The sequence below is a fragment of the Rutidosis leptorrhynchoides genome, chromosome 4 (assembly GCF_046630445.1).
Source record: "Rutidosis leptorrhynchoides isolate AG116_Rl617_1_P2 chromosome 4, CSIRO_AGI_Rlap_v1, whole genome shotgun sequence".
NCBI classification, from domain to species: Eukaryota; Viridiplantae; Streptophyta; class Magnoliopsida; order Asterales; family Asteraceae; genus Rutidosis; species Rutidosis leptorrhynchoides.
In genome coordinates this window covers 545,886,186-545,898,612 of record NC_092336.1, presented here as the reverse complement: position 1 = coordinate 545,898,612, position 12,427 = coordinate 545,886,186, and the positions used below count along the sequence as shown (strand labels likewise).

The following is a 12,427-nucleotide window of genomic DNA, read 5'->3' as shown; positions in this document are numbered from 1 at the left end:
CATCTTGCATAAAACACATTACGGATACTGTTATGCATCAACTGGTATTTTCCTTTGTCTACACACATCATACCTAATTACAATGTTTCGTACAATATTATGTTAATGTTGATATTACTATACCTGTTTTTATTTCAGTTTTAGAAACTTGGGAAGTCCGGGTGATCACAATAGACAAACCAACATTGATGTCCATTATCATTATCAGAATAATCCTATCACTAATGATGAAAATAATAAAAATGACAGCAGCTCGGATATATTTAATTCTAAGTTTAACGAGAATTCCTATTTATCAACTATCGAAAGATCATCAAATAAACAAACTTTTTAATTATAATAAAAGAAAGCATGAATGATATAGATGAACAATTGCAAATGTTTATGGATTTAGTTTCTTTCTATTTTGATGCTTATGCATGTAATTATTAAACAATTTAAGATATAACTTATGGAGTTATGGTAGCTTAGTAACCATTGAATAGTTTGGCATTTAATTGAACTTTATATGTCAATCGATGAATGATGGTAATTTTGATATTCTACAGATCTTATCATTAAACACAAGTTGCAACTAAACAACTAAAATGTATGATCTTATATTTGTATAATCTTATTCTTCTGTATATTATAAAAAAATTGTCAATATAAATATATTACAAATAGTATTCTTATAGAAACATAAACTTCATATTAATTATCTTCTATTGTTACATTGTTTGGATAACCAAATCCTAGGCAAAATAACAAATACAGTTTAATATGATATTAATAAATGATTTCACCTTTAAAAAATCTCGCGAAATCGCGGGTCTAGTTTTAGTATAATTTGTTATCAATCGAAGTAGTACCCAATCAAATTGAATCCATTGATTACAAACCTTATCTACCGTTTATTAAAACAATCAAATAAAAATAAATTTTTATAATAAAATATATACATGCATTGACTTCACTGCAATATAAACATTTGAATTGGCAATCTATTTGCGTTTTTCTCTAATTGGAGTGTGGATTTTACTCATGGAATATACTAATAATAATGTGGCTAATGGTGAGCGGCCAACGATCATGGTTACAAATGACGATGGAATAGATGCACCAGGTCTGCAGGCTCTAGTTCAGGTTCTCCTCACCACTAATCGATATCGTGTTTGGGTCTGCGCCCCGGATACGTATGTTGCTCCTAACCTTTATTATACTTTATACTATACTACTATACTATATATAACATGTCATATATGTGTAGCCGTTGATATATTCTTCAATTAGTACATATACTGTTGGGTGCAAACGTACTCACTTGAAAACATTGAGAAATCAAAGCTTGTATATACAATTTAATTGCTATTCCTTTTATTGACTGGTCTCGTTTCACCTTCCGAGAATAATAAGCCTTGATCTTGGGGGTTTGTAGACGTTGTACACGGATCTTAGAATCAGTCTAACTCGATCTAATGGCGGAAAACAATAGACCTAGGCTTAATCGAATAATGGTTTGTTCACGGGACCAAATAAGTCGAACTTAGACCTAAATCTAGATTAGAATGACACCTAGAATGTGTTATTCGGTGAGTTGGAGGTAGGAGACGATAGCTGGCACGATTAAGGTTGATAGAGTGTGCAAACCATGAATGAAAACCGAAACCCATTTATATACTGTCTGTAGTGACAGTCGGTCGACTGACGGTCAGTCGACAGACTCTCTGGTTTAGTCGATCGTTGATCAACTTACACCGACCTTACAATGTCGACCGACAGTGTCTTCACTCGATCAACTGACTATCGACTATCTGTTCAGTTTAACTATTGAATGAACATTCACGCACAATATCAAACGTTCAATAGTCACAGTACAAAGTTGAAGTTCAAGGTTACATGACTGATATACACAATAACGTTCAATAGAACTAGGGATTACAAATAAGCACCAATAGTGTTATATACATAAGTATCAGACGACTTGGGCTGTTAATGGTCCTGACATATACAAAGAGAACCATATAATTGATCAATCATAACCATCTATATTGCATCTGCCTGTGCCATTTTATATTATTAATCAATGTTCACACATTGTTTATCCTGCTTTTGGTATTATCAGGGATAAATCAGGCTTCAGTCATTGTATTACTCTGCGAGGTCCTCTTTCTGCAAAGCGAACTGAAGTTCATGGAGCAACGGCTTTTGCTATATCTGGTTATTTTTTTATTGACTTAATTATGTTATCTCTGTTACAGCTTTACATTTTGATTGGGAACTTGTTGGTGCTCTTAGAGATATTTACACAATTGATAGACATTTTCCAAGAGTAGTTTTTCAGTTGACTATTGAAAAATTATCTTGTGAATTATATAATATTAATGATGCAAGTTTCTTTCATATTTTGCAGGAACTCCATCCGACTGCACTTCATTGGGAATATCCAAGGCACTATTTTCTTCGGTGCCAGATCTGGTAAATTATTGTGTTTCATCTAACACTGTGAAACTGACCCAACTATGATTTGTAATGCTTATCAGTTGATATAGTTGAGGATGATGTTGTTTTTTAAGAAGCTACTGTTTTAATTTATCTCTTGAATTAGGTTGGGTAAATATGCTACTTCTAACCTTATAACATATGCTACATAATTCTACTAATGTTTGTTGCATATTAAAACTTTACTGACTTGTTTCAGTCAACCTGTACAGGTATTAAGTGGCATAAATATGGGTATCAACTGTGGTTACCACGTGTACGTAACAAATTTCAGTTAGATTATGGTTTCATTGATATCTTAATGTATGATGTATCCATTGTTTTGAAGTTCATGCTCTAGTTGTGAATGTTCTTTTTTGTTGAAATAGCAGAGACTCTTTTTTAATTGGATTTTTTTTTGAAATAGCGTTCCCTCAGGGACGGTGGCAGGTGCTCGAGAGGCCTTTATGCGGGGTATTCCATCTGTCTCAATATCATATCAATGGTATGTATGTAACCTTCTTGTAGATATATATTGATAAAAGAACAAAGTTTAGATGTTGAATTTAATATGGGATGAACTGGTGGCTGTTGATAGGATGCCGAATACAAGCAATATCAACGACTTCACACTTGCTGCAGAGGCTTGCTTACCTATAATAACTGCCATTTTGTCCGAGATAAAAAATAAAACGTACAATCAGAATTGTTTTCTAAATGTAGCTTTGCCAACAGATATTCTGAATCATAAGGTGCGTTAGTGCGTTACTATGCACAATTGCACATACCTGCATCAGCTATATATATTTGGATCACATGATTCACATCATATTCTGTTGCCATAAAGAATGTGGAATGTTAATATTTCTTCCTCTATGTTCTGTTTTGTTAATTAAAAGGGTATTAAAGTGACTAAACAAGGAATAAGCAGTGGCATAGCTTGTTGGAAGCAAGTTTCGTTAGACGCCCAAGGTGGACAAATCTCAATCGATACAAATTCGGTTGAATCAAACGGTGTTGCGATTAATGTTTCACATGAACAGCTTTTATTCAAGAGAGAGGTGTGGTACTTACTAGCTGCTTAACTATTTCAAACATTTTTCCAGTTTTTCAATTTTAATTATAAATAGAAAAAGCTAGTTGATTTATAATGACAGGTAATTCAAACAATTAGTGCACTTTCTTTTGTTGTTTTAAGCATTACATTACTAGGTGCATAACCTTCAAGCTTATCATTTTAGTTTAGAAACATTGATGTGGGAAGTTTGATTTCAAAGGTATTATTTGTAGTACATATTCTTTGCAAGAGGTCTCAGGTTCGAATCCTATCTAGGATGAATATTTAGCGGTGGTCAGGGATGTGTTTGGAAACAGCCAGAGAGTAATCCTGCTGGGCTGTGTATATTAGAGTATGAGATCGGATTACTCGCCTTCCGGATAGCCCGAACAGGAAAAACTTTATGCCTTTTTATATATAAGTTATGTGCTAAACATGCTTTTAATTCAGGTCAAGAGTGGTAATATGGATGATGGTGAAACGGATTACTATAATCTTCTACAAGGATATGTATGTAGATTTCTCACCTAATAATTTACATATATGATATATGCAGTGTTGTAAAAGTCGGCAGACTAGACCAATTAGTCCCTGGATAGTCCCAGGGTCGGTCAAAGTCGCTGGTCATCAGATGATCAACGCCTGTCAAAGTCAGTCAACAGGTCAAAACAATTCAAAAGTCCGATATAGTCAGAGTCATATTTATTAGTCAAAATCTGTCAAAGTTGGTAACCGACTGACTAGTTCGTAGTTCCTACGAAGTCCCGGCAGACCGGCGACTTTTGCAACCTTGCATATATGCATATTATTGTTGATTTCACATATGAGGTTTATATATATATTTCAGATAACTGTCACTCCCCTTGGGGCCTTAAGTAACGTGGATATTGACTGCCATACTTATTTCAAAGAGCTTTTACCAGAAGTGGTGACTGAGTCTACTTCTCGAGTCACAACGTAACTTCACTTGCAAAGTATTATTTCAGTAATTTAAATGTTTCAGTAATTACTACTGAATGATTGAACTAATCGAACCTATTTCAATAACGAATTCGAGTGCAATGATGTTGAAATTATTTTCGTCTTCGGTTGATGATAGTGTACCCCACCTCCGGCCCGATTACCAGCTACGCAGTTTGCTTCGGAGGATTTGGCCACAATATATGACACGAAGGAAACTTTGAGCTACAATGAACGAGGTCCTGAAATCAGAGCAAGAATAGTGATCTTAGAGCCCATAAAACCTCGGTCAATTACAAAGTCAAGCTAGCAAAACTATTCCTAGCTCGGCTGCACGCCTGTACAACAAAGTAAAGGGACAAGCTCACTTTCCTCTGCAGGTTTACCAAAAGGGAAAGGTCAACTAGTATTCCCAAACCATTGGGAACTAGCAAGCTGGTATAGGAAGCCGGTCCATCCCACTTATAAATAGATTAGAATGCAGGATACATTCCACATTCAACACACACACACACACACATAATAACACATCATGTTATATCATTTGCTTCGGTGGTGTAAAACAATCACCTGATTGTTACCTTCGGGGAATTGCCAGCGAACAAAACTAAAACTATAACCACTCAATCTCCAATCTCAGTGACTTGTATATCCTCATTTCAATACTAATCGCCAGTTATTGTACAAACACATTGGCGCCATCCGTGAGACTCACATCTTATTCATCTTGTTGAGCAAGAACCGACGTCATGGCGGACTCTAGTCACATATCTCCGGGTTTCACACCACCCAGAAACCCACAAACCACAGAATCAGCACAACTGGAGTTCTCAACTGTGGGGACCTTGACCAGGTCACCAGCCACTTCTGCTGCATTTGTCTCAACGAACTATCATGGTTCGCAGTCCTCAGAACCACCTCCGCTGATAGATAAGACCTTCGTCTTAAATAATTACGATCACATCAGATCGGTCATAAGGAGTTTAAGGGACACGGGGATCTTGCAGAGTAGAAGGGTGCTAACATACGAAAGTGAAGAATATGACGAGGAGCTGGAAATGGAACCTCCGAACCAAAACCCGCAGTCTCGAAGTTTGCCGGCAAACTCGTCAACAGCTACTACGACTCAGACAAGGGAAACCACAAATATATCTCAGGTAACCCTAACCATACCTACGACACCCCTCTATACCTGCAATGTACCAGTTCCGACCGTGTCCATAGCATCCCAAGCACCAAACAGGCATATACGTCCGCCTCACCCGAGCTGGGGTAGCATGGGGCAACCAAACCAATATGTATGGTCCCAAGGAAACCCTTATGTCACTCCTAACATACCACGTGTAGAAACAACCCCTGTAAGCAACCTACCAAACACCTCAGTGCAACCAGTGACCAATCACGCTTACTTCCAAAATTGGAATCACCCACCACAACAAATGACAACCACATGGATATACCGTCCTAACCAGGGGGGATGTGTTGTGCCCAAGGTCACCAGATACTACTTCGATTGCGACCAGTAACAACTTTTGGGTAAATCAAAAAACCCCGTTTGTGCCCTACATCCAACATTGTGCATTCCCCGATGGAATGAAAATTCTCGTACACCTAATTTATTATGAAGGAAAAGATGACCCGGATGATTTCCTTAATATATTCGAAGGTGTAATAACCCGCCTTTTTCCGTTAATTTATTTTAACGCTCGTCTTTTTTTTATATAATATCCTTCGTTATCTAAATTCGTATCTTTCGTTAATTAGCGTTTTCAATATTTCCGATATTTAATTATAACATCTTCCGTTAGTTTGCGTATTTAAAATAATTCGTATGGTTAATTCACGCACCCGCTTTTAAACTCGAGGGATTAATGTTGCCAAGGGGCCAAACTAGTGACTAGGTTAACTAGTCAAACCCCACTCCCCCACCATTCATTTCACCTCCTACTTTTCTTCTTTCTCTCTTCTTACTTCCATTTTTCTTTCAAATCCACAACTTAAGATTCATTATCTAAATCCAAACTAGGAAGCTAGCATCAAAACAAATTACATATTTGAAATCCTCTCTTCATCCTCTGCAACTTGATACAAATTTCATCTCTAGTGGGTAACTTTTCTAAAACTCTAGATTTCTTGTTCTTGGTGTTCTTGACTAATAAAAGTGTTAATTAGTGTCTATGACTCAAGTCTAACATGAATATGTGATTTGTTTGCTAGATCTTGTTATTTTGCATAACTAGCATGAACTTGAAAATGACTAGTTTAATCTTGAGTTTTGGTTGATTAAATGTTGTTATATGTTAAAGTTCATGTATTAAATGTGTTACTAGCATCATTAGCTTCAATTTGATGTGTAGGTTGACTTGGAAAACTTCACTAACATGATTATTGATTTTGTGATTTTTGGTTAGGGTTTGATAGACTTAAAAATGAACTTTTGATGCATTAAATGCTTTGTAATGTTGTTGGTAAGTGTTTAGTTGCAATGTATGTTTAATTACCTTCGAAACGACATATCATATGTGTGCATTTAATTCCCGAATCATCAAATTGCATTTATGAAGTTGAATGTAATTAATGATGAACATTTAATGCGATTTATGTTGTTGTAAATGTTTAGTTTAGTTATTGTTATGGGTTCAATTGAACCACTAGTAATGAGTGTTTTCAAATGACATACAATAAGCGTTTTTCATGTTTGTTGACCATAAATTGTGATTTGGTGAAAGTTGGTTTGACTTAAACACTTGAAAACTGCCCAGGTGCTTTTCCGCTGCGCGCCAAATGGCCACGCGGCGCGGCTCCATGAGTAATTCGAAGTCAGTCTTTTTCCAACTTGTGAAACACCTGGTAAATTGAAGTGGCGCGGCGCGGCCAACCCTTGGCGCGGCGCGACCATGACTCCATCAGCACTTCCTGTTTTTGTATTTTGTCACACCGTTTAATTCCCGCTATGCTATACATGTCCGATTAACATGAAACTTGTTCCAACATAATTATATATGATTATAAAGCGTAGAAAATTGTTCGTTACCCGACCCGGACCCATTGACTTTTGAGTTGACTTTGACCAAGTTTGACTTTCGGTCAAACTTAACCGACACTTTGCTTAATCGTTATAACCTCTCTCTTGTACTTATATCTTGTATGAAACTTGACAACTTGACTCACATGCTATATAATCGAGTCGTAACGAGCCATAGGACTAATTGAACACATTTCGACCGACCTTGTGTCTTACCCGGTATTGATACAACTTACTTGTTTAGGTCAAGACTAAACAACTTTCATTGCACAACGTTTAAAATGAAGTACTTTGGCGTGCAACTACGGTGAGATCATAGTCCCACCTTTTCAACAACTTTTACTCTTTTAAATCATGGGATGAGAAACATATACGTTTTATACTTTTATGCTTTGAACACAAGTACGGAAACAAACATTCTACGTACGAGTTAGAACAAAAAACCTCAATTCAATTATCATTAGTTACACTTGTAGGGTGTAAGCGAGAACTTATGTTGTGTGGATCCATACGGGTTTGAAGAACCCTCATTTGGACGGCTCGCTACCGTCGGTGGATGAAATATATTTTCGGGTATAGTGTAGGTTCTAACACTATGATAACGGGGTTCGTATACAGTTAAGTCTTGATAATTGGGTGCTCGTGATACAACAACTTTTGGAATGTAAATGATTTGGCTAATCAACGTTATGGAAATACTAAATCTTGTGGTTCAAAAACAACGTTTACAATTACACCTATGATTTCACCAACGTTTTTCGTTGACAGTTTTCTATATGTTTCTCAGGTTCTTGATTGGCTACTTGATACATGCTTCCGCGTACATTTTGATTATTTCTTGGGGTCAAGCATACATGCATACGCTATTGATAGCATCCGTGATTTTCAACTTATATTATGTCACAAATCATTTCATTTATACCTTATAACTTTTGTAAACTTAAACATGTTGTCGAATCGTTGGTAAACTATAAACTTTGCAAGTCCTACATGTTTCAAATGAAAGCGACATAATTTTGGTCAAACGCATCTCATTCAGGGACTATGACCACGTAACGGGACCTAAGTTAACGGCGCCGTCAATGGCGATTTTGACGGGTCGTTACAGAAGGTGCAGCACGAATGGCCAAATGGGACATACCCGTATCATGTCACACACTTTCTTACATGTTAAAGGGAGATGCAAGGGTCTGGTTTGACTCCTTACCAAAAGACTCTGTATCTAGCTTCGATGACCTGAAACGGCAATTCAGGTCTAAGTTTAGCCAACAATAGCGACACAAAAAGAACCATGTGGCCGCCCTTGGAATAAAGCAGAAAGATAGCGAAGGTTCTAGGGCCTTCGTTACCAGGTATACCAATGAAACCCAACAGATCCCAAACCTACCAGAATCACAGAGGATATCCGGGTTGCTATATGGATCTAGGGTCAGACCTCTCATTGAACATCTTAGTCGAGACCTACCAAGCACCTACGAAGCTTTGCTAGAAAAAGCGTACATATGGTTAGATGCAAAAGAAACAGCAGGTAACTTCGTCCTAGATGATGCACCCATAAATAAGCAAAAATAGAAGTCAGAAAGAAGGGATGACAGACATGGTAGGAAAGAGGACAAGGGGAGATTCCACCCTTACCGAAGGGAAATCGGAGCTGGGATCTTGGGGGCATTGATAAAAACCCCCAAGAAAATCCTGCCAACAGAGAAAGCAGCCAATAAGTTCAAAGCTCCGGGAAAAATGTCCAACAGAGGAAGGAACAGGGACATGACCAAGTTTTGTGACTTCCACAATGATTTTGGTCACGAAACATATGAATGCTTCAACCTCAAAACATCCATCGAGGAAGCTGTTAAATCGGGAAAACTGCCCCATCTCATAAAAAGGATCCGAGAACCAAAGAAAGAAAAGGTACGGGAAAAAAGAACAGAAGACACGAGGCAGGAAGCAGAAAATGCAATCTTGGCAATGGATTCACACCAACCTTATAAGAAAAGAGATATGGGTCGAATTATCAGGGAATGAAGTGAAGTATCGTTTCCAGCCCTTGATACAATATGTCCTTCGGACCTACCAGTCACCATCAATGGAAGAATCTTTGGCAGGGAAGTCCGAAGGATATATCTAGACAGCGGAAGCGTCTGTGATGTAATGTACGAGCATTGCTTCGATCGGTTAAGTCCCACAATCAGAGCACGATTAGGTGCCCCTAGGGTACCTTTAGTGGGATTCTCCGGAGAAAGATGTTGGTCAATTGGGGAAATTGATCTTGACTTCACAATAGGTGAGCCACCATTAACAAGAACCGAAACCATTGATTTCGTGGTAGTCCGAGAAAATTCCCCGCACAACATTTTGCTTGGGAGAGTGGCTATGAAAAAGATGGGCATAATTGTCCCGACAGTGCATCAAATGGTTAAGTTTCATACTCACGAAGGTATTGGAACCCTTACCTCAACGTATGACAAGGATAAGGTAATCTTGGCTATAAAAGAAACTGTAAGTAACTAGAGGGGGGTGAATAGTTACTTGATTCGTTTTTAACACTTTTTCGATTGATCCCCAAATTCGATTAACTTTGATCAACCAATTCAACTCAAACTTGATGTGTGTAGTGTGTATGTTCAAAATGATAAATGAAGTAATGTAAAGAACATAGACACAAGGATTTATAGTGGTTCGAGTGGATGTTAACTAATCCACCTTAATCCACTCCCCGATTGCACTAATCGGGATTTATTGATTCACTAAGCACTTTTCTCCAAACCCGGCGGAGATCCGATTTACAAGTCTTCAACTTCTTTGGTAGACAACAAACCTAATCTTTCTATCCCTTTGAAAGATCAACTCCAACCTAGATCATCTTGTCTTCACCTTGGACAAGTATTAATCTCCAAATAAGATTAATCAAATTCCTAAGTCCCTTTAAGGAAGTAGATCACTAAGCTAGCATATGCTTCTACTAATTGAAGTTACAAGACTTATACACTTTGCAATGATGATCCTAAGACAATACTAGGACATACATTACATTAAGTAAACTCACAAGATAAATGATTTTGATTAATAAGTTTACAACAATCCAATTCTATATCTATAAGATCATAGAATCTTCTCTTGCTTGATCACATTTGAGTAGTAATTGATGCACTTGTGATCACTGGAAATAAGCCTTTGAAATATGCAAGAGGGTCAGCTTCAAATTCTCTTAAATGTTTGCCTTTTATAGTGAGATTCAAAAAGTAGCCGTTGATACACGGTTGCCATCACGGTCGACCGTGGTGCGACCGTGCGTGCTTCAGTCTAAATTTGGTATCCGTTATATAGCCGTTTGACTCAAATTTGAACACCACATTTTGGCACCTTTACTCCATCTAGCACCTGCAAAAGAAACCAAACATCCTATACAAGTACTATATGCATTAAGTGTGTGAGATTTGGTCTTAATGCATGAAAGTGTCTTGATTGATATTTTGGGAAATCTCAGTTTGGTCAAGACTTAGTTAGTCACTTTAATGCCCTTGGTTCAATTCTAAAGACTAGTCACTATATCATTAACTTCCTAGTTTCAATTAATCACAAGTCATGTTCTTTTTGAGTTTGGTTAGAGATTAATTGAATAATGTCTCTATAAGATAAGCATGAAGTATGTAGAGACATCAAGGTTAAGTCATAAGCAATCACTCTTAGTTACTTAGATTAGACCAAATAGACAATTGAATATACTTTCATTGTGAACCATTTTACACTTAATCTATTGGAGTAGGTTAGTTACTTGAATCCTAACTAGTGAGCACATAGTAAACATATTAATCAAGTTGACAAGTTTATAAGTATTAATCATATTGGCAAGTAGCAAGTAATACTCACATAGCAAGAGATAGTTATTCTAGAATCAATCATATAGATACTTGCACAACTTATAATTCAAGCTTTAACAAGTTTAAGTGCAATATACCATATTGCTTGATTAATGTGTAAGCACACATTAATGTCCAACACATGCACAAGGGAAGAGCAATCTCTAGTTGAGAATTGGTGACCATCCTAAATGTATCTAAGTGTGTTTTAGGATTACAAGTCATTACTAGTTAACCTTGAGAGCATTGTTCCTCATTTAGCCTTAATTAATCACTAAGTCATTTTTAATAGCAATTATTGTTCTAGTGATATTGGCTTAAGTGTGTTGGTACTTGATGATCATACTAAGGATATCTAGATAAGAATTAAGATCATAAGTTGTGGATTAACACTTATGTGTTATGCCTAATCTTGGTTAATTTGTCATTAAAGTGTCATTAGGCGTAATTAATCACAATTAGTGTTTTTATGACCAAAACTCAATTGAGTATGGAGAAGGCATCTATTCTAAGCATGTTGAGAAAGGTTTCATGAATTATAGATGTCGGGAACTAGTCAAACTTTATTTGGTCAAAAATGGTAACAGAGAAAACTGCGGTCGCACTGCGGTTGACCGTTGTGGCGACCGTGCAATTTGTTTTCACAAAACTGCGTTGCAATTCAGTTTGGGGCTTCACGGTTGACTATGCGGTTGACCGTACCTCGACCGTGTGTTTAGCTGAACTTTTAATTTCATTCTTTAGCCTATGTTTGACTTGGTCGTTTGCAAGATAAAGTATGGATTAGTGACCTTGCGTGTTTTATGTTAAGATGTCGGTCATCACTTATGCATATGTGTGTGTGTGTAACGACCCGAATTTTTCGACTTGCTTTTGTGCTTTGTGCTTTCACGAAACTGCGTATATGTGCGTACTGTGATGACTCGGAAATTTCTGACCAAATTTAAACTTAATCTTTGTATGATTAAACGTTTCCGACACGATAAGCAAAGTCTGTAATGTTAAGTCACGAAAGTTTTGGAACTATATTCATATAATCAATTATTCTTTGATTGTTCTCTATGATTC

The 12,427-nt window shown here is 36.9% G+C and overlaps 1 protein-coding gene across 2 annotated transcripts; it reads left to right on the top strand.

Moving 5' to 3' along the window:
- The first annotated feature begins 923 nt into the window (after nt 1–923).
- LOC139845149 (uncharacterized) lies at nt 924–4,587 on the top strand. 2 transcript variants are annotated; one of them, XM_071835370.1, is made up of 9 exons: nt 924–1,175; nt 2,105–2,199; nt 2,393–2,457; nt 2,694–2,737; nt 2,888–2,965; nt 3,059–3,212; nt 3,360–3,526; nt 3,968–4,027; nt 4,365–4,503. In XM_071835370.1, exons 1-9 carry the CDS (start codon nt 1,024–1,026, stop codon nt 4,366–4,368), a joined length of 819 nt encoding a protein of 272 aa, XP_071691471.1. In that variant the 5' UTR covers nt 924–1,023; the 3' UTR covers nt 4,369–4,503. The 2 variants fall into 2 exon arrangements, with proteins under 2 accessions (XP_071691471.1, XP_071691470.1); XM_071835369.1 differs by having other exon boundaries at nt 936–1,175; nt 3,360–3,521; nt 4,365–4,587.
- Nucleotides 4,588–12,427: the final 7,840 nt, after the last annotated feature.